The sequence below is a fragment of the Haliotis rubra genome, unplaced genomic scaffold, assembly GCF_003918875.1.
Source record: "Haliotis rubra isolate DU_JTF1 unplaced genomic scaffold, ASM391887v1 Scf116, whole genome shotgun sequence".
NCBI classification, from domain to species: Eukaryota; Metazoa; Mollusca; class Gastropoda; order Lepetellida; family Haliotidae; genus Haliotis; species Haliotis rubra.
Window position 1 is genome coordinate 253,460 of NW_025765070.1, and position 23,403 is coordinate 276,862.

General features: G+C 41.8%; 2 protein-coding genes across 4 annotated transcripts in view; both read right to left on the bottom strand.

Moving 5' to 3' along the window:
• The window catches only part of LOC124256062 (Fanconi anemia group M protein-like), a 47,506-nt gene extending 29,143 nt beyond the window's left edge, over window positions 1–18,363 (bottom strand). For 2 of the 3 annotated variants that reach the window (XM_046690000.1, XM_046690007.1), the window contains exons 1-5: window positions 7,155–7,232; window positions 6,181–6,326; window positions 2,348–2,515; window positions 1,250–1,929; window positions 947–1,015 (exon numbers count right to left, since the gene is read on the bottom strand). In XM_046690000.1, the coding sequence (XP_046545956.1) occupies window positions 947–1,015; window positions 1,250–1,929; window positions 2,348–2,515; window positions 6,181–6,289 (1,026 nt within the window). In that variant the 5' untranslated portion in view covers window positions 6,290–6,326; window positions 7,155–7,232. Of the gene's footprint in view, window positions 1–946; window positions 1,016–1,249; window positions 1,930–2,347; window positions 2,516–6,180; window positions 6,327–7,154; window positions 7,233–8,146; window positions 8,283–11,792; window positions 11,858–12,466; window positions 12,593–16,406 lie in introns of those variants that run through there. The other variant, XM_046689991.1, reaches the window with a different exon arrangement.
• A 30-nt stretch (window positions 18,364–18,393) lies between these two features.
• The window catches only part of LOC124256052 (Fanconi anemia group M protein-like), a 77,491-nt gene continuing 72,481 nt past the window's right edge, over window positions 18,394–23,403 (bottom strand). Inside the window, 1 exon segment of the mRNA XM_046689981.1 lies at window positions 18,394–19,449. Coding sequence (XP_046545937.1) covers window positions 18,404–19,449 — 1,046 coding nt within the window. The 3' untranslated portion in view covers window positions 18,394–18,403.

Consider the following 23,403-nt stretch of genomic DNA (forward strand, 5'->3'; position numbering starts at 1 on the left):
TGTCTCACTGATTGCATGTGATTTCACCACCTTCCCCTTTACCATGACATCTTACCTGTGCCTGACTAACTACAAGTGATATCACCCCCTTTACCATGACATCTTACCTGTGTCTCACTGATAGCATGTGATATCACCACCTTCCCCTTTACCATAACATCTTACCTGTGCCCCACTAACTGCATGTGATATCACCACCTTCCCCTTTACCATAACATCTTACCTGTGTCTCACTGATTGCATGTGATATCACCACCTTTCCCTTTACCATGACATCTTACCTGTGCCTCACTAACTGCATGTGATATCACCCCCTTTACCATAACATCTTACCTGTGTCTCACTGATTGCATGTGATTTCACCACCTTCCCCTTTACCATAACATCTTACCTGTGCCTCACTAACTGCATGTGATATCACTACCTTTACCATAACATCTTACCTGTGTCTCACTGATTGCATGTGATATCCCCACCTTCTCCTCTACCATGACATCTTACCTGTGCCCCACTAACTGCATGTGATATCACCACCTTCCCCTTTACCATGACATCTTACCTGTGTCTCACTGATTGCATGTGATATCACCACCTTCCCCTTTACCATGGCATCTTACCTGTGCCTCACTAACTGCATGTGATATCACCCCCTTTTCCATAAAATCTTACCTGTGCCCAATTAACTGCATGTGATATCACCACCTTCCCCTTTACCATAACATCTTACCTGTGCCTCACTAACTGCATGTGATATCACCACCTTTACCATGACATCTTACCTGTGCCTCACTAACTCCATGTGATATCACCCCCTTTACCATAACATCTTACCTGTGTCTCACTGATTGCTTGTGATTTCACCACCTTCCCCTTTACCATAACATCTTACCTGTGCCTCACTGACTGCATGTGATATCACCATTTTTCCCATCCCATGAGAACTTACCTGTGCCCCACTGATTTCTCTTGAATCAACTAGTATCACTATCTTGTCCTTTAAACCACAGTTAGTTGGCTGAAAAGAAACATTCAATGAAATGGAGAATCAGTTGCTTCAAACTAGTTAACAGGATGCACTCACTCTTATCAAGACTTATCGCTGAATGGCCATAAACAGGTGAGTGATTGTCATCTCTTACTTCTATTGCATGAAAACATTTTTGTGTGCTGACAGAAGGACTGACAGAAACATTGAGTGGCTGGAAGGGAACTGAGTTACATGTAAGCAGTCAAACTGAAAAATACATACCAGTGGCTTTGGAATAACTGAACTCAGTTTGTCAGAAGCAAAGTCATAGTCTTCACATTCAAACTTGGACCTCTTCTCTGTAGTTTGACTACTGTCTAATGACCTCCTTGACACTGTTGAGTCAGAGATAGGAGCACCTGCTGTCTGGGGCTCAAGCCTATCGTTATAACTGCTGCTAACGCTGGCAGCTCCATTCTTCTTGGACATCCTTGTACGGAATTCCTCTTGCTTCTGTTTTTGCTTGGCAAGACGTTCCTGGCGCATCTTGTCAGCATCCAACACTTCCACAGACTTCTGTTGTGAAGAAGTGTTCATATCTGATTGCTCAAAGCTGGTTGTGTGAGGTGCATGATGTGATGGCTTTGATACACATTTTGGAGTTAGTTCCTCCTCACTGCTGGACAAAATGGCTGCAATCTTCTTTCGAATAGGTTCATTTTTCTGACTGCATAGCAAGTGAGAGTCATGGTTGTCAGCCTGTGTGTTCTCAAGCAAAGAGGTGGCTATTCTAGTTTCCTCTTCACTGGATGACCCAGATATCTGACGTATCCTTTTTCTGGATCTTCCAACAATATGCTTAGATTTTTGGGATTTCGAATGTTTTGCACCTTTTCTTTTTGAATAATGTGAAAATTCTTCAAAGTCATCCAACAAATCATGTTCCTCCTCATCAATGTACTCTGAAATCAACAACCAAATATCTGTATCAATGTAACTAGATAATTGGGGGAATGTCTGTTAAACTTGACCATACCCTCACTCTGGCCATCTTAAAGCCTGAGAAAACATGTCTTCACACATGTTTCTACTCTCTGTTTGAGTTATTGTCAGGTGTCATTTGACCATGCCAGAACTGAATGCTTTAGTAGGACTTTACCTCGATCAGTGAAATGTCCACAAATACTATAAATCTTTGCTGAACCTATTATTGTTGACATATCTACTGAAGATACTATCCTGTAATCAGATCAGCCAAAACCATTGTTGTGATAGATAGTAAATTTTGGGCTTGTTACAATTTACTGATATGGTTGTCCTTCATTTGGTCAAACCATAAATCAACTAGGAACCATTAAGACAGTGTGAGTGATGGTTAACCTGATTCCTGAAAGTCATCCCCCACACAGAAGCTGTCTTCCTCGTACTCATTGTCTTCATGCTCAGGGACCTGGGAGAAAACATCCTTCTCATAGTGATGTGCTTGTAGACGGAATCGGTCGCGTTGAATTGGGCTTCGCACAGACTTCAGGTAGACAGCATGTATATCTGCACAGTGCACAATGTGCAGATATGTTACATTTGGGGATTAGTCATGTAGAAATCCTAGTACTGTTTCAGGGAGGGGGTGGCTGGTGAGGGTGTATAGTCCATTCAACACATGCCTACACAATGAGAGAGAAACAGTATTCTTCGAATTCTAAACAGATAACAACTACTGCTTGACAATTACTGCAGATATCCTACCTCTACTACATTACCTGGAGACCGTTCTTCAGCACCATTATTCTAAGACACATAAGTCTCTGATCTCATGTGTAGTGAAATATCCCAATGCTGGGGTAAATACTTCTGTGTTAAGGTCACTTTTTTGTAAAGGATATCTTTAACCACCACCCTGTTCTTTTTTTCAACCTTGGTAAGGTCTCCCCTGCATAAATGTATTCCGTGATAAGTATAATTCTGATGAATTGAATCTGCAGGCTACTCAGTGAATACTGAGGACACAAACATATATTCATGCTTAGCAGCCATTTAACCAGCTCAGTGTCCAATAATAAGATTTGCTCATGTGTTTTCAGGGTCACTTGCCAAGCAAGTGAGTTACACTAATTTTACAATCTCAATATTGAACAATGATAATATATTCCACCAAATATGTAGATTGCTTTTAATATCAGACATATAAAAAATAACAGGGTACTTTTGAGTGTGTGTATAATGCATGCATACAATCAGCATGCAAGGACTTAACTGTAAGCACATGAAACCAGAAACAGCATGTCTAAAATCTGTATTGGAGTACGCAAGTTAGTTATCCTATCTGGCCAAATTGTTCAATGTGTATCTGGGCTTTCACTTGTATTAAAATATTTTAATTTTATCTAAGATTTCATTAAATATTCTTTACATGATTTCAGCAAATTGAGTGGAATTTCAAGAATCAGTCACAATTCTCAGGGGCCCATGATCAATGATGTGCTCATCTGGCATCTATAGAGGTATACACCTGAGAGTCATGCGGCCTCCAAATGGATCTGTTCCCCACTGAGGCTCTTGGCAGTGGGTTGCTTCTTGACCTGATGGTGTTGCTGCCTGATAGATGATATTTCTTTGGAAAGGCCCCATTGTCATCTTGCTTTCATCAATTATTCAAAACCAATGAAGGAGAGTATGAGATTTAGGTTAGACTGGGGTCTTTGTCACAATAGATTGTAGGATTGGCTCAATAGAGCAGGTGCATAAATCTACAGCCAGAGCAGAAACCAAACAAGGCTTACCATTGTGCAGAAACACAATCACATACCTCTATTACATCAATCACATACCTCTATTACGTCAATCACATACCTCTATTACATCAATCACATACCTCTATTACGTCAATCACATACCTCTATATACGTCAATCACATACCTCTATTACATCAATCACATACCTCTATTACATCAATCACATACCTCTATTACATCAATCACATACCTCTATTACATCAATCACATACCTCTATTACATCAATCACATACCTCTATTACATCAATCACATACCTCTATTACGTCAATCACATACCTCTATTACATCAATCACATCAATCACATACCTCTATTACGTCAATCACATACCTCTATTTCATCAATCACATACCTCTATTACATCAATCACATACCTCTATTACATCAAAGCCATAAATTCCTGTTTAGATTGCAAATCATGCCATAAAATATAAAAAAACTTTCACCCGACAATCTCATCACTGCCAACATATCTAACAGTTCTGAAAAAAACTATATTTACATCCAGACCTTCTAGATTAGCCACATTATGACGTCACATGTTTGTATGATGTACGTTTGCTACCTAATAATGTAGTACTATGGATATATAACAACTTCACTTACTGTACTGAGGTCACTTCAGACCTCACTTCTCACAATGTCACTTCCAGTTCAGATGTCTTCTAAGACCTTACTTCTGGTACTGACTGGGACTTTCATGCATCTCTTCAGGTTCTATTTGTATTACGTTACTATACTGGTTGTGATGTAACCTCTTATGTTACTTCTGGTTTTGATGTCATCTATGATGCCACTTCCAGTTATATTTACCAGTCCTAGTCTATTATCTGATGTATTCCTTCTGATGTCATTCCGACATGCCCTTATAAAGGACAGTGCTATTTAATGAATATTTGACCTTATTTCAGTTCTGAGGTCTCCTGTGACATCACTTACAGTAGTAGTACATGGACACATCCCAGACTGTGACTGATATACCACACATCACCTTGTGTGCCTTTGATCTATAATTACAGTGTTAACTAGTCATTGGTGTACTTTAAAATATCTGACGAACAATCAAATGGCCAATTTACCCCGAGTTCATTTGGTATTTTGAAATATTATCACTCCCTGTGCCAGTCCCAGTCTTCTCCTGTCTTGGTGAGACCAAGAAACCAATACATAGACGGATATTCCCTTCCAGCTCACTGATAGTGTGTTGATCTGGAGGGCTGGCTGGGTCCTTAAATAGTTTGTTCTTAAACAAGTGAAGATGAGGAGTATCGTAGACTGAGGTTATAAACTTGAATACTTCAGGATGGACTGACCTCTCTGAGAGCACATTTCTTCTGAACAACCAGTATGATCAGCTTGCTAAGAATGAGACATGAACTTTCCAAGCATATGAACTTTCCATGCTTGGATAGCAAGCAATATTGCTCACATTCCTAGCAAATAATGAATAGATCTCTCTCTTGAGTAGACCATTTCTTCATCACAGTAGGCACTTTACACTTTGTTTGTGCAACTAAGTCTAGCTCTAGTTGTGTTTGTCCTGCCTTGCAAGGGACATAACTGTAGCCTGTATGTCACCAGACACCAATCATTATAGAGGGATGAAAGCCTCATCCAACCAATGGTTGTGCAACAAATTACTTATTTTAATGCTCGCTCTTCTTAACCCTTGTCTGCTGTAGAACTGTTGTCAGCTTGTCTGCTTGTATTATAACTTGAGATGAGTGGTGATCACAGAGTGAAATAGCAACCAAAGGTGATTAACAAAATATTGCAAGGAAATGATGGTTCCCACCTTGTGCAAGAACAGTTGCATTTTCTGTGAAGGAAGGGGTTTCCCATACAAATATTAGATGTGTTGGAAGAGATCATCTGTTGAAGGCCTCCACAGTTTTCTTTACTACTTGCTTCTGCCTGACCTTCTCCTAAACGTCTGCACCCGTGAAGATCCGGGTTAGAATTGATTTTCAGTAACCCATGCTTGTCGTAAGAGGCGACAAACGGGATCGGGTGGTCAGGCTCGCTGACTCGGTTGACACATTTCATCGTATCCCAATTACGTAGATCGATGCTCATGCTGTTGATCATTGGATTGTCTGGTCCAGACTCGATTATTTACAGACTGATGCCATATAACTGGAATACTGTTCATGGCGGAGTTAAAAAAACAAACCAAACCTAGCGTCAGCTAACTTGACAGAGGAAAGAAGTGAATTATCCCACCTGGCATATGTACAAGAGCTTTGGACAATGGTATATGGATAGTTGATAGTGAAGAGAACTGTTGAAAATCTGCAGATTCCATAGAATTGTGACAAATAAAATAAATGGTAATGATGTAACAGAGGTATGATATATGATACTGACAGGAATTATGTGTGTCATTTGATTGTGAGGGACTGATTTGTCTGCTACTCACCAACATGATCTTGAGACATCTGAGTGTCATCGTTGACAAAGCTGGCCTCCAGACACTCATCGTTGCTGTCCCACTCCTCATCTGATGATGCTTCACTGCCAGACAGCATGGCCTCATTGTCAATGAAACCATGACCCCCCTCCTCTCTAAAATGTGTCCATTAGTACATATATACCTTCAGATACAGCATGGGAACTATTTTATATGTACTAATAATGGCCTCCATGTAATGACCTGAAAATGGTCTCAGTCTTGCTGTAGTCAGCTGTGTGTGTATATGTTTCACATTGTATGATTTATGCACATTTGTTGAAGTAAATTACAACATTACCAAGAGTGCCAAGCCAAATCTAATCAATATCATGAAACCTTAGTCCATGATCTGCTTACATATGTTGGATACTGATCACAATTTTGCTGACGTTTCTATCCATAAAAAACATTCCAATTATATGATATGTGCAAACATATCATTCATCAATATTGTTTCATCATCTGGAAACAGTCTTCCATGAGGAACTATCAATACACCAATTTGTATAAAACCAACAACAGCGGGATGGATGACAACACATCAATGATGAATGAAGGACACAAACTGAAACATATTCTTCCGAAAATCAAACATGGCTCTGAACTATCTCTATTATCTGAATTGATTGTTGCTCTGACTGACAGTGCAAGCTTCAAAGTCAACACTTCAGAAACACCTGGCAGGGGTGTGTTCATAATCTTCACCATGGACTACACATGATGATGGAATGTGTAGACCATGCATATCCCACTAGCATATGTATGCACAAGGTATACATAATTTGATCAAATACACCCCATACATGGTTCTTCAAATCACATGCCTCATCTCAGTCATACCCAGTTATTGTTAATGTCATGGGAGAATACAAAGATGCTTGAAGACTTGGTATAGGAATCAAACACTAACAATGCTTGAAATGTTAAAATAACTAACATACCTTGATTGTTTCTCGTTTTTTCTTTTTCTTCTTTATCTTTGATGCATTCACCATTCGGTTCCTACCAGTAGCTTTGCCTTTGTAGAAAACAAAAATTAGGTGACAATATATCTTCAACCAGTCAGAGTGAATGTTTTGAAAGTTTCAGCAACATAAGGACAGCTGAATTATTAGGAATTGGTGAGTGAATGTATTCTACAGCCAGGGTGAGCAATATTTCAGCTATATTTGTCTGCCTGTAAGTATAAGTCAGATAAGCAGTAACTGAAAGCATGACAGTATGGTGAGATGAATTTAGCCACTCATTCTGCTTCGGTCACATTTGGTCATAGTTTAAGATGAAGTTAAATGTCAACAAAAACATGACCATCATGATATCTTGCTCTGTAGTTGTTCAAACACACAAATATTTTCAAGACTCACTTTGACCTTGACATGAATGTCATGGTGTATGAAATATGCAAAATATAGTAATAAAGAAATTGCTTATCAAAAAAAATCAAGAGAGAGAAGTCTTGAAAGTCTATGAAGAAAATCCAGTGAACTGTTCTTGAGATATCTTGCTGACAATCTTAACATGCTGAAATCTTCAAAGTGTCGCTCTGACCTTGAAAATTATGTGAAGGTCCCCATAATCGACTGGGCCCTGCACCTTCTCTACATGAAGCTAGGTGTAAAATATGAAGAAAATCCAGTGAACGGTTCTTGAGATATCTTGCTGACAAAGGTAAAACGTCAAAGTGCCCTTTTGACCTTGAAATGAAGTTCAAGGTCACCAAACCTGACTGGGACCTTTCGCATACTGTGATGAACCTAGGTACCAAGTATGAAAAGAATCTAGTCAACTGTTCTTAAGATATTCCAATTTGTACATACGGACGGACGGACGGAGCCTAATACTATATCCCCCGCTTCAAGCTAAAGTACAGCCATTAGACAGATGAGTCTCTCATTACTATATAATCTAACGGAAGAGCTATATCTTAGCTCACCCAGCTGGAAATCATCATCATCATCATCATCATCATCACTGGTGTGACTGCTGCTATGATGGGCTTGAGATGTCTGACTACAGGCCTTGGTGGAACTGGTGCCACTCTCTGTCTCCTCATCACTGGAGAAATCTAACTGAATGGCCAAGAAACAAAAAAGTTACAACAACCTAATCAACCCCAAAACATGCCATCTTTTCCAAAAGAAAATTTCTTGTGAAAAGTCATTTTGCCCAGAAGAATTAAAGTCTAAAATGAAAAGTATTTGACAAGTGTGGCCCTGAACACCCTGATACAACAGTACCACCCTGAATTCCCTGCTACTAATCATAACAGGGTGGCCCTCAACACCCTGATATATAATAGTACCACCCTGAATTCCCTGCTACTAATGATGATAGTGTGGCCCTCAACACCCTGAAACAACAGTACCACCCTGAATTCCCCGATACTCATCCATGACAGTGTGGCCCTGAACACCCTGATATAATTGTACCACCCTGAATTCCCTGATACTAATGAAGACAGTGTGGCCCTCAACACCCTGACATAATACTTCCACCCTGAATTCCTAGATACTAATCATGACAGTGTGGCCCTGAACACCCTGACATAGTAGTACCACCCTGAATTCCCTGATACTAATCATAACAGTGTGGCCCTGAACACCCTGATATAATTGTACCACCCTGAATTCCCTGATACTAATGATGACAGTGTGGCCTTGAACACCCTGATATAACAGTACCACCCAGAATTCCTAGATACTAATGATGACAGTGTGGCCCTCAACACCCTGATACAACAGTACCACCCTGAATTCCCTGATACTAATGATGACAGTGTGGCCCTGAACACCCTGATATAATTGTACCACCCTGAATTTCTGATACTAATGATGACAGTGTGGCCTTGAACACCCTGATATAACAGTACCACCCAGAATTCCTAGATACTAATGATGACAGTGTGGCCCTCAACACCCTGATACAACAGTACCACCCTGAATTCCCTGATACTAATGATGACAGTGTGGCCCTGAACACCCTGATATAATTGTACCACCCTGAATTCCCTGATACTAATGATGACAGTGTGGCCTTGAACACCCTGATATAACAGTACCACCCAGAATTCCTAGATACTAATGATGACAGTGTGGCCCTCAACACCCTGATACAACAGTACCACCCTGAATTCCCTGATACTAATGATGACAGTGTGGCCCTGAACACCCTGATATAATTGTACCACCCTGAATTCCCTGATACTAATGATGACAGTGTGGCCTTGAACACCCTGATATAACAGTACCACCCAGAATTCCTAGATACTAATGATGACAGTGTGGCCCTCAACACCCTGATACAACAGTACCACCCTGAATTCCCTGATACTAATGATGACAGTGTGGCCCTGAACACCCTGATATAACAGTACCACCCTGAATTCCCTGATACTCATCCATGACAGTGTGGCCCTGAACACCCTGATATAACAGTACCACCCTGAATTCCCTGATACTAATGATGACAGTGTGGCCCTCAACACCCTAATATAATAGTACCACCCTGAATTCCCTGATACTAATGATGACAGTGTGGCCCTGAACACCCTGACATAATAGTACCACCCTGAATTCCCTGATACTAATGATGACAGTGTGGCCCTCAACACCCTGATACAACAGTACCACCCTGAATTCCCTGATACTAATGATGACAGTGTGGCCCTGAACACCCTGATATAATAGTACCACCCTGAATTCCCTGATACTAATGATGACAGTGTGGCCCTCAACACCCTGATATAATAGTACCACCCTGAATTCCCTGATACTAATGATGACAGTGTGGTGGCCCTGATATAACAGTACCCTGAATTCCCCTGATATAATAGTGTGGCCCTCACCCTGTACCAATTCCCTGATACTAATGATGACAGTGTGGCCCTGAACACCCTGACATAATAGTACCACCCTGAATTCCCTGATACTAATGATGACAGTGTGGCCCTCAACACCCTGATACAACAGTACCACCCTGAATTCCCTGATACTAATGATGACAGTGTGGCCCTGAACACCCTGATACAACAGTACCACCCTGAATTCCCTGATACTAATGATGACAGTGTGGCCCTCAACACCCTGATACAACAGTACCACCCTGAATTCCCTGATACTAATGATGACAGTGTGGCCCTGAACACCCTGATACAACAGTACCACCCTGAATTCCCTGATACTAATCATGACAGTGTAAATGTGAATGCTGACATGAGACATAAAAGTACAGTTCTGAATTCTGACATGAGATGTGACAGTGCAGCCCTGAAATGATAATGCTGTCCTGAATGCCCTGAGATGGGACATAACAGCGCAACCATGGGCTCCCTGGCATGAGACATGATAGAGCCACATTCTGAATGCCAAGGTATTAGACATGGCAGTACTGCCCTGAATTCCTCTTAATGAGACATGATAGTACTGCCCTGAATTCCTCTGCAATTAGACATGACAGTACTGCCCTGAATTCCTCTGTAATGAGACATGCTAGTACTGCCCTGAATTCCTCTTAATGAGACATGATAGATGTCCTGAATTCCTCTTAATGAGACATGATAGTAATGTCCTGAATTCCTCTGCATTGAGACATGATAGTACTGTCCTGAATTCTCTGCATTGAGACATGGTAGTACTGTCCTGAATTCTCTGCAATGATACATGATAGTACTGTCTTGAATTCCTCTGCATTGAGACATGATAGTGCTGCCCTGAATTCTCTGCAATGAGACATGATAGTACTGCCCTGAATTCTCTGCAATGAGACATGATAGTACTGTCCTGAATTCCTCTGCAATGAGACATGATAGTACTGCCCTGAATTCTCTGCAATGAGACATGATAGTAATACCCTGAATTCTCTGCAATGAGACATGATAGTACTGTCCTGAATTCTCTGCAATGAGACATGATAGTACTGTCCTGAATTCTCTGCAATGAGACATGATAGTACTGCCCTGAATTCTCTGCAATGAGACATGATAGTACTGCCTTGAATTCTCTGCATTGAGACATGATAGTGCTGCCCTGAATTCTCTGCAATGAGACATGATAGTACTGCCCTGAATTCCTCTGCAATGAGACATGATAGTAATACCCTGAATTCTCTGCAATGAGACATGATAGTACTGCCCTGAATTCTCTGCAATGAGACATGATAGTACTGTCCTGAATTCCTCTGCAATGAGACATGATAGTACTGTCCTGAATTCTCTGCAGTGAGACATGATAGTAATGCCCTGAATTCCTCTGCAATGAGACATGATGCCCTGAATTCTCTGCAATGAGACATATGACACCCTACCCTGAATTCTCTGCAATGAGATACTGCCCTGAATTCTCTGCAATGAGACATGATAGTAATACCCTGAATTCTCTGCAATGAGACATGATAGTACTGCCCTGAATTCTCTGCAATGAGACATGATAGTACTGCCCTGAATTCTCTGCAGTGAGACATGATAGTACTGCCCTTAATTCTCTGCAATGAGACATGATAGTACTGCCCTGAATTCTCTGCAATGAGACGTGACATGACATACCAGTGGTCCTTAACTCCCAGGTGTCAAAACGCAGCCCTACCTTCATCTTCTGCTTTTTTCTGGCTGCAGGTCGAGATGGAGTCTTGAAGGACGGGACATTCTCATCTGACAACCACAACACTGACATATATACAGGGACATGCATTGATAGGAATAAGGACAGCAAATAGTCCCTAAAGTTCTCTATATTGAGTAACAATAAGCAAAGATATGACATTTTCCCATACATTGATAGAAATCAAAATCACACAGTCTTTTATTATGAGGCTCTTTTGACAGCTAATGTTTATACGCATAAGGAAGACTGTGTCCGAGTGAGCTGAAATTTAAATAGTACAGGGCAAAACTAAACAAAGGGCAAAATTACACATGTGTGTAGAGTACGTTTCTAAGATGCAGAGCATAACTAACTGTGTTTTTATCGGAGAATCCAATCTGAAACAGGCGGTGAAGCAATCAGTAGGATCTGTATTTGTGTTATCATATAAAGTTACTTCACTTTAATCATGGGACACTATTCAACAAGTGATCTGTTGGTATGAGAACCAGCACCTCAACACCTATCTTGGACAACTTTGTGGCACCTGGATAAAGTAGTGTTGGCATTTTTTGGTGAAGCATTTTACAATGTTAAACATGGCTTTATAAACCCATTGGCTTCATGTACTGTATATTTTACCGTATTCAGAGGGTTATTCCTCAAATATGACATACCTCCACTTTCCTGTCTATGTTGCAGAGAGAAGGAAGTGTCAGTATCATCCAGAATGGCTGCCACTTTCCTTTTCCTAATGACATGGAAACTCTCCTCCTCAGATTTACTGAGCTCTGTCCAATAACCTACAACACCCAAAGATGAGGTACAGTAGGATGTTCCTTTATGTGTCTTCCGTCAACTCTTTCATATGCCTAGAAAAGCCCTTTTCAGAAATAATACCTACAAAACTAGGAACATCGAATAGTAGTTACCACTGTTACCTATTCAAAGCATATGACCACTATGATGTGCCAAAATCCTCTATTTTGCCTGTCATATCACAATAGAATTCTTCAGACTTTTAACACATCATCACTATCCATAACCAGTTGTGACAGTAATCTCCTTCCTTAAGCCTCTTACACGTATATATGAGTCAGAAAATTGTACATTGGTAACAATGATAATAATTCGTAGAATACTACCTCTAATACTTGATTGCCTTATTCCTGAAACTTAAGGTTTAAAAGAATATAAAGGGAATAAGTACAAGCGAGTCCGGTACTTCTGCTTCTGAGCAGCTGCAATAGCGTACTTCCGTATCGAAGGTATACATCGTCTGCTACCACATTTACGGTTGAAATCGGGACATTTCTACAAGGGACTTGCTTTTAAACACTAAAGGTAAGTAAATAACAGTAATTGACAGATAAATTGACAGTTTTATGAAAATTAGTTTTCTTCAGACTTTTAAACCTTTTTCTTCATTATTCATAATTGGATTTAATATGAAACACTCTTCCTTACATTGATGAAGTGATTTTTGAAAATAATCTGGCCCTAATACGCTTCCATACTTCGGATCTCCAGCTGGATGTTATGCGCATCAGTTGCTGCGCAGAATTACCGGACAGCAAGTGATGTCGTCAGAGCGGCGGTAAGGTCAACCGTATTGCATAATTCAACCTTAGAATCTTATAGTCGTCAATAAAACTTATATTTCTAGGTAAATATGATGCATACCATCATGTTTAGTCACGTAAACCACAAAAAATAAGAGACGTTAGTTGCCTTGTTGCGATCGATGTGCTTAGGTGCGCGGAATTACCGTACGGCATTGTATCTATACCAAAATGTCGCTATTATACAATAAAGAAGTTGATCAGCCATAAAGACTTGTCATTCCTATTATAATTGAAGTCCAACCAAACGTGCTGTCTTTCTTCCTTGTGGTCCCCTAACCGAGATTGAGTTACCTCTCCTTCCATATAATGTTTCCTAGAGGTACCTTAAAAGAAGGTAAGGAATGGATCGGTGGGCCTTAATACTCAAGCGTTAGAGGTAGTATTCTATTAAGTGTTTTCACTGTTGACAATGTACAAAATCTTACAAATACGACTCTCAAATGCTTGACTGCCAAATCCCACATAAGGTTTAGTAGGCTCAGAGTACTGTAAAACAAGTAAGGAAGACAACAATACACAACAGAGAATAAATATTAACTGTTAAGACAACCTGCATCTGGTGGTTGAGACAACACTCTGAACTCCTTTTCGCTGACAACATTCTATATATACCCTTTTGCCCCAGTAGGTCATTGAGACCTGGCAGATCTTCTATGCCACTACAAAAGATAAGATACAGTAAGATGTGTAAGTAAGTAGATGATGCCCACTGGCAGTCTGACATGACCTGTTCCAGGGGTAAGGTTTTCCAGGTCACAGTAGAGGACTGTCTGAGTGATCCATACACTGGAGAGTCTGTTGAACCACAGTGGAAGTGAGATTAATAGTATTTTTGAACCTGGCGGCAACTGATGTGGTCTAATCTGAGATATCCAGAAACAAAAACACCCTCATCTGAAGGGGTCAGTCCTCTGGATGTACCATTCAAAGTCCCTTTAGCTAATACTTGGTCAAACATAGAAGCCCGAGTTGGTATAGTGTGTGAAAGTGCTGTCCTGGTGGTACCATGGAAGACTTTCTTGGCTAGAAATCACAGGAGTGCTGTAAGTATAACTATTGATGGATTCTTGGAGAACATCACTATATCCTAGAAGCTGTGGAAAAAGCCATGAGGAAGGCAGTTTTCCAAGCAAGACAAGAGATTGATGCTTTGTCCATAGGCTCAAACGGATGACTTAGAAGTACTCATAATACTCCAGATATATCCCATTGGTAGAGATACGATGATTAGGGATATCTTCAATCTAAAAACAACAGGGCAAGCCTGTGAGTATAGAATCTTTCCCCATGTGGATTCCTTGCTTGGTAAGAACTGAAGCTATAGCAGAGCAATACCCCTTCAAATGCCACATAATAGGTGCTGTTCTTTAGTAGATGTTTAAGAAAATCAATACAACTGGAACAGCTATAGGAGTCTCCACTACTGAAATTGGTTCCATTTAAAATCATACATGGCAGATATTGAAGGTCTGACTGACTGCATAACAGCAGAGGAAACCTAGTGCAAAAATCCAACTGAAGCGAGGTGTCCTTGGACGTGAAGGTGGAGCTGCTCCAGATTCTGTTGGTGCTCGGTTGCCTGAGCAGTGTTGGCCAGAGGGGCAATTCAAGAGGTCGATCCAGTAGGAGCCAGAAAAGATCCAGAAACCATGGTGATGTGGGACATGCTGGTGCCACTAGTTAAAATGTCTTAATAGGATTTCATTTTGGGGAACATTGCTGGTGATGGAATTGCATAAGCTGTTACATTCTCCCATGAAGTTGACATTCACTGAATAAGCTTGAGGGTCCAGACCTAGACTGACATATGTTGGCACCTAATTGTTGGGTGACATCGCAAACATGAGAAAATGAGGCTGTTCCCAAGAGAGCACTACCTGACCAAATGCTCCCAGATGTGGAGTACATTCCATGGTGAGGATCTTGTCACGACATAATAGTGCAGTGGCAGGTACATTGAATTTCCTTGGCATTTCCTTGACACTGAGCAGGATCTATTCTTCGATTCTGCAGGGTTCAGATTCGACAGTCAGTCAATCATTTTCCACGGTCACTTCAAATTTCAACCTATCTCAAAATACGAACGGCATCTACCACTCCCTTCACAGATGAATTCAAATCGTCTCTCGTCCCATGCCGGATGACGTAGTGTCTTCCGCAGAACGAAGAAGTTCAATTTTAAATCGGTTATGGTAGAATGGAGATTCAAATGAAATTTAGAGACTATAAATTCTGTCTAACATTCATCTAATTTCCAAACACAGTACGTTTATCTCCTAATTTGAAAAGATTTCTGTTGGCAGAGAACTGTGGCTATCATCTGTATACTCTAGATCCTATATGGCATACTTGTCCAATCACTTCTGTATTTCCATGAAAGCTGGTGTTAGCTTTGGACCATCCAGATACAATAAATCTCACAAGTGGTTATGGGTAGTTGACAGTGAAGAGTATTTCTGTTGGAAATATGGAGATGTTTTTTAAAACAATAAATCTGGCACTGATGCAATAGAGGGTATGCTATTTGTATGTACGACAAAGTGTCTGTAAGTATTTGCAGAATTAGCCTTGCTAGAGATATTTTCCAGAAAGCCGTACATACGGGAGGATGACCCTGACATAACATTTACCAGGATTATAAAGGAGATAGACATTACATATATGATACTACTGACAACAGCAGTGATAAATTGAGGACAAAACCTTAAAACATTCCCTGGTAAAACTAGCTATGGCTACAACAGAATCTATCACCTCAGTAGATAAGTTAAGCTGTAAATGAATAATTGTGTACAATTGCATTTTGATTTGATGAAGAGGATTATGTGGCTTTGGGGTCTATAAGCCCTGAAATTAAGTTACCTATACACTATGACATATATTCCATATCAACATGTAAAAAGTGTTTTGTCTCACAACATTAATCAATCTGCAAATGTGAGATTTTTAATGTCGTTTCCAAATGTTGCAAGTTCAATGTCTAAATACCAACCTTCATGTGGACTGCTGTGTGTGGAGCTGCTGGGACTGTTAGACAGCTGGTTTGTTTGTGCCAGCGTAGGATGTGGACTGGTCAGCATACCAGTCGTAATCCTGGTGGAGACTGTGTTCATTACTGGGGTAGCAATCTGGGCCAGATGTGAGATGCATGAGGCCATCTTGGACATCCCAATCTTAGGAGTGCTACTTCGAACATGGCTTGACAAAGGACTGTTGAGGAATGGGGTTCTGGGCATTGAATTCAGAATGTCTCCTTGATCTGCCTTGTCAAACACAGTTGAGGGAGACATTGTGACTGCTTTTGAAGCAGAGGTCTTATTCATAATTTTTCCCTCAGTCAGTGCACTTGATCCTGGACTATTAGGTAAGTTCACTGTGCCTATATCATTATCAAGTGGATTGTCCCGGGACATATGCTGCACTTCATTTGATGTCTTACCAGCAGTCCCACATTGCATGGCTGTCACATCCTCATCTCTCTCCTCAGAAACAAAGTCATTAGTCTCCTTGAAGTTTAATTTTTTCCGACTAGGGATACTAACTTGTGAACGACTTAAGGACATCTGAGAAAATGTTTGAGCTGCCATAGGGGATGGTGGTATGATATCATCATCAAGGTCAAATTCAAGGTCAAATCGTGGCATGTCAAAATCGTCCCCATCGTTGTTTGAGTGAGGCTGAGATGCTGCAGTCACATCAGGAACTTCTGAATGTTGTTGCTCATCACTAGACATCACTTCTGGAGCAGACTTGATAGATGTACTTTTGTCCTGGGTCACCTTTATCTCAGAAAATGAATGCTTTATAGCATCAGATGAAGAAGAACATAAATTAGTTTGCTGCTCATCTTGGTATCCATCGTCATAATCTGAATCATTATCAAACAAATTAAAGCTTGGCATAAAATGACCAATATCATCTGTGTCCTGTTTGAGGTCCTTCACCACAGTCTGTTCCTGGTCCTGTAAGTGATCCTGCCTGAAGTCTTCCACCACAGGCTGTTCCTGGTCTTTTAAGTACTCCTTCTGTCTGTTGTCTTCCACCACAGGCTGTTCCTGGTCCTTTAAGTGCTCCTTCAGTCTGTTGTCTTCAAACACAGGCTGTTCCTGGTCTTTTAAGTACTCCTTCTGTCTGTTGTCTTCCACCACAGGCTGTTCCTGGTCCTTTAAGTGCTCCTTCTGTCTGTTGTCTTCCACCACAGGCTGTTCCTGGTCTTTTAAGTGCTCCTTCTGTCTGTTGTCTTCCACCACAGGCTGTTCCTGGTCCTTTAAGTGCTCCTTCTGTCTGTTGTCTTCCACCACAGGCTGTTCCTGGTCCTGTAAGTGATCCTGTCTGAAGTCTTCCACCACAACCTGTTGATGGTCCTCTAAGTGCTCCTTCTGTCTGTAGTCTTCCACCACCAGCTGACCTTGGCCCAGTTGATGTTCCCCTTGTTTGAGGTCTTCAAGTACAAGCTCCCCATGGTCATGTGGGTGTTCCTCACTACTCTGCACACACAATAGGGCCTGTGTGAAGGACAGTGCCTCTGGGTGAGGGAATCTGGCACCATGTAATGTTTGGGGTGTACCGACATCTGGGTACTGATCATTCATTATGTCATCTTCAAGATATGAATGTTGTGACCCAAGTTCATTTGCAAAACCCTCAGTGTGCAGACTGTGAATACGGTCTGTCTCTTGCTCCAGCTTGTTAGGCTTATCACTTATAACAATCCTATGGTCATCTTTTGTCATTATACTCTTCCTGAAATTTGCACTTCTATTCATACTTACACCAAGGTCTATGATATCAACACTAGCTTTGTCACATGTTTCCAAAACTTTTTTTTCTGGCTTTTGTGAGGGAAAATGTTCAGCACCTGTGGGAACGCTTTTCAAATTATTTAGTTTGAGCACTGATAGATTATCCTTTGCTGTGTTCCTTTCAGGCCTTGTTGGTACAGGTTTCATCCAAGTAAATGTATGTACATCGGAGTCAGAACTGGACTGGTCACTGATACCTGCAGTGACCATCTGCGTATTGAGAGTATGTCCTCCCCCTTTGATCATCAGACAGTAACACATTCGTCTTGTCACCTGTGGTAGCACTCAGATTGCTGCACAGTGCAGTACTATCACAAACTTCCAGATCTGTCCCAACTGAAACTTGATGTTGCTTCTCCCAGGTACTCACAAAAACACGCCCTGCTGGTCCAAAATTTTCCTCATACCACTCGCGAACAAGTGGCTTAAGATCTAAGGGAGGTAACTCAGCTTCATTTCTAAGATCACTGAATACCATATCAACCTCCTGCAAAGGCGGAGCTGGTCTGATCATGAATGTTCCTAGCTGTAAAGGGCAAGTGGGCACGCTACCCTGAGAAATCACATCAGTATGTTTGTGTAACATTGTGGAATTGACTTGATGATCTGTAACATCAAAACATTCTGTACGAGCAATACACATTTTTCCCTTCTCTTGACCAAGACTTAAATCCATATTCCACTCATCACAATCTAAGGAATCTTCTTCTTGTTTCATGTCTATCACTGCAAATGGAGCATCTTCTTCAAAATCACTATCATCTATTGTGATAGGTTTGATTAAGCTAATTTCCCTCTTTGTGTGCAGAATGTTTAGATCTTGCTTCATTTTATCTTTATGGGATTTATTTTTGTCGCTGTTTGCTTCAGTGTGTTGTGGAGAAATACTACTGATAACATGCTGTTGTTGCTTGTCTACTCCCCGTACAAAGCCACTGGTATGAAACTCTGGTAGCTCGCCTTCACTATCCTCCTTCTCCCCTCGCCAGTCCTCAATGACCGGCAGCATCTCAGACCTCCTCACAGTCTTCCTTCTCTGGACAGTCATCATGGCAGTCAGTCCTGATTGCTTCCCTCTTGTGGGGAGCTTTCCACGTTCACTTGTGGTAGAGAACCTGAGGATGCCCCCGTTGTGTTCCGAGTTATCCTTCTCCCCTGGCTGCAACACATCCTCAAGCTTCAGATACATCTCCATCTCTACACCATAGTGGTCCTCATTTTCAGGCAAAGTTTCTGCAATGAAGAACAGATAAATGTGAACACTATGTCACCTAGTTTTATGCTGCTACTTCAATTCAAACTGATGAAAGGATTAAGGGCAATTCTTATCAATGTGCTGATCTGGCAACTAGAATGTCCAAACCTATTTCAGTTTTATCCACTGATGTCATTCCACTGCTGCCATTTGTAATTATGGGTATTATGTATTCCATGGGTATTTGCATAGGCATTCATGCATATGTTGTTTGTTTTTTCTTTCTAACAACAGCCCTAAACTAAAAACATGAGGAAGAAAATTTATCACAGTAATGAAAGAGTGTGTCTGAGGAGAATGCTGCCTGGCCTTGGCCTCCCTTGCAACAGCTGATGTGAGTGTGCCAAATAATAGCGGGGTGCGGGGTATTCACCTGAATACTCTGTTATATTTATTTCACTGGTTTATAATGACACATGACAGTAAAGCTAATGAATTAATAGAGCATTTGAATAAGTATCATGTTTTTCTTGCAAATGTGTCCATGTCTGATATAACATTCTGAATACCTTTACTTTTCTCATGGTAATTAGTTGAAATTTAAATATATATTTAAATCAGCATGTAATACTCTTTAAGATATATGTAATTTTGATATCTTATACTCATCCTGACGCATGCTATATTGCTTATCTCTCTTTCCCTTTCGACGGTTAAGTGGAAACTTGAATCGCTTTGTTCCCAAGAAGAGTAGAAATGCACTCACCAATCTGGAGCCCCACTTTCCCACCAAAACTGTCTCACGTGACCTGAGGACCCGTGAAGGTCCGGGTTAGAATGAATCTTCAGTAACCCATGCTTGTCGTAAGAGGAGACTAACGGGATCGGGTGGTCAGGCTTGCTGGCTTGGTTGACACATGTCATCGGTTCCCAATTGCGCAGGTCTATGCTCATGCTGTTGATCACTGGATTGTCTGGTCCAAACATGATTATTTACAGACTGCCGCCAAACAGCTGGAATATTGCTGAGTGCGGCATAAAACTAAACTCACTCACTCACTCCCGTGACCTTAGCCAAGCTCTCCTCACTCTCTCCTGAATATGCCCACAATAGGGCCTGCAGTGAAGCCCATAGTGCTGAGAGGGGACAGTTGGGAGGGCCCTTCAGATCATGAGTCAGGTTAAGTATAAAATATCAATGTTATCATAAAAATTACATATTCTTCCTTATCCTGACTCATGCTATATTGCTTCATGAGATTCACTGTGACTGTTAGATCAAATAGCATCATATATCCCCTGGAACTCTTCTTACGGCTTCTTCTACTGCGTTCTAAACATCCTGATGAAAATCGGGGGACCACTTTCTCTTAAGTTTATAAGGAAGTAAATCGTGTAGATTTCATGGATTTTAGATAACTAGTATGCATCGATGTCTAGTTATCTGGAACGGTCAATATGTTAAGGTAAGGACTATTACCGAAACTGAATGGCGACCCATATGTTAAGGTAAGAGCTATTACAAAAACTGAGTCTAAATCACTCATGCACTGACTTATCCCGTAAGACAGTAGTGGAACATAGACTCTCTGCCAGCCTGGCATCAACAAGTCAACATGAAAAGGGTGAGTTTCTCATAGTCTGGCTGGATTCGTGAGTTGTTGTGCTACTACAAGGGGCCCCAACTGGTGGATACCGGATACATCTCCTGTAGCGATATCCCGAAGATAATGGTTGGCGAGCACTGTTTCAGACTTCCAGAAGCAGCCTTCCGTGATGGATGATAAAGAGCAATTACCCTGCAGGGTGAGTGTCGAGGCTAATGCTCTAACTTCATGTGGGTTGGAGGCTCTGGGAGGATCCAACCCTGCTGCTCTGTAGGCTCGTAGGATGACAGCTCTGTGATCCAAAACGAGATCGTTGTTTGGGAGACTTCAATAGTCGTGGCGGGTGATAGTGGGATGAAGAGACGCTTGAACTTCCTCCTCCTTGCAGCAGTCCGTTCTTCAAGGCTGTGACTGGGCACAGGGACAGGTCTTGTGCATCATCTGATCCGAGGATCACAGATAATGCCAGGACGTTGAATTGTCTACCTGGTTCACCTAGCAGCTGATTCTTCGCTATGAAGTCCCATCTAAGTCCCAGGTGGACATCAGCATGCTCTCCTAGGTTGAATCTGGTTTGTCCGTAGTCAAGGGTGTGTATCTCTGACATTCGAGCAGCTGTAGCTACTGCGAGGAAGAACAGCTTCTTCTGTGTTAGCAGCTCAAATGTAGTGTGTCTCAGTGGCTTGTAGTCATCGCTGGTAAGACGTTGCAGCAGTACGTTGAGGTCAGGCTGGCGCTCTAAACTTCTGTTGCTGGTCTTCCAGATTGAATGACCTCAGTAGGGTGACGAGTTCAGGTACTTTGGTGAGCTTGACTCCCGTATTCACGGTGGGTACGGAGCTGATCGCTGCCAAGTATGTTGAGAGTGTAGATCCCTTCAGGTGTCTAGTAGCTCTCAGATGACACAGGTACTCTCCTTCTTGCGGATGTGAAGCAAACACGGGCAGAAAACCCCAAACTGGTCGAAACTCTTCCAGCAGGGTTGTGTGAAGCTGGAGCCGTGAGGTTGCCTTCTGTGAGGGTGGATCAGTAGATTTGGTCAATCTGGTAGACACAGCGTTGGTTCTTCCAGGAGCTGTATTACATCTGTATTACATCAGGATCGGCGGTGGTAACGCGTACGCGTTCAGTCCCTCCCATGGTGTGGCTAAAGCCTCGATAGCCCAGACTTGAGGATCTGGTACCGATGAGACGAATGTCACAATCCAGTGATTGAAGCGTGTCGCAGACAGATCTGTGAGGAAACGGCCTTGGCCTTCAGTCAGCAGCTGGAACGCTTCCGGATGCAGCATCCACTCTGTGGGTGATAGTCGGACAAGTCTGGATAAGGCATCGGCTTAGACATTCTTTGCCCTGGAATATGGCAGGCCTTCATCTTTAGGTGGAGGTCGTCTGCTAGGTTTAAGAGCTGGAACGTCAGTTGTAGCAGCGGTGCTGATCTCGTTGAGCCTTGTAGATTTATGTAGAAGGCTACTGTTGACTTGTCTGTGTGGATCATAAAGAATTGATTCCTCAGCAGGTGTGCCCAGTGTTGAACTGGCTCAATGGCCGCCTTGAATTCCTGCTGGTTCATGTGTAGAGCCCTTTCTTCCGGCAACCAGGTTCCTGATGCGACCACTTTGTTGCAATGCGCTCCCCATCCTTGTAGAGATGCGTCCATGAAGAGATGAAGGTTGTGGGCCAGCTCTTGCAAATAGGTTCCGCCGCAGACATTCGACTTGTCTATCCACCAGAGTAGATATGACTTCAGGTGCTGAGAGATGGAAAGTTTCTGCAGACTTTCGAGATGAGGTCTGATGAAGCGTTATAGCGGTCGTAACTGCAATCTTCCTCTGCATGTGAGTGCTCGTGCTGATGTAAGGAGGCCTAGTAGACACTGCCACAATCTTATCAGTAGTGGTGAGTTGAGAGCATCTGGAAGACACGCCTGGATGCTTGACCACTGATCTTCTGGAATGGTGATGCAATTCTCCATGGTCGGGAACATGATGCCGAGGAACTGAAGATCTTGTGATGGCTCTAGTTCCGACTTCATGTGGATGACTAGCCAGCCCAGCTGCATTAGTAGATGCATCGTAAACTGCAGTTGACGTCTGAGTTGATCTGCTATCTGGATGCTGTCATCTAGTTAGAAGGCACTGCGAATTCCCCACTGATGTAGATATGCAACAATGGGCTTGGTTACACGTGTAAATAGCCACAGAGGAAATTCCAAAGGGAGGACCACTGGTAGTGTTGTCCTTGATACAAGAATCGTAGAAACTTCCTCGAGGCTGGATGTATGGGGATGTGAAGGTAGGCGTCTTGCAGATCGATGCTGACTAAATACATGTAGTTCTTCTTTGGAAATTTGGAAAGTAGAAGCCGGTGGTTAGACTGCGTTGA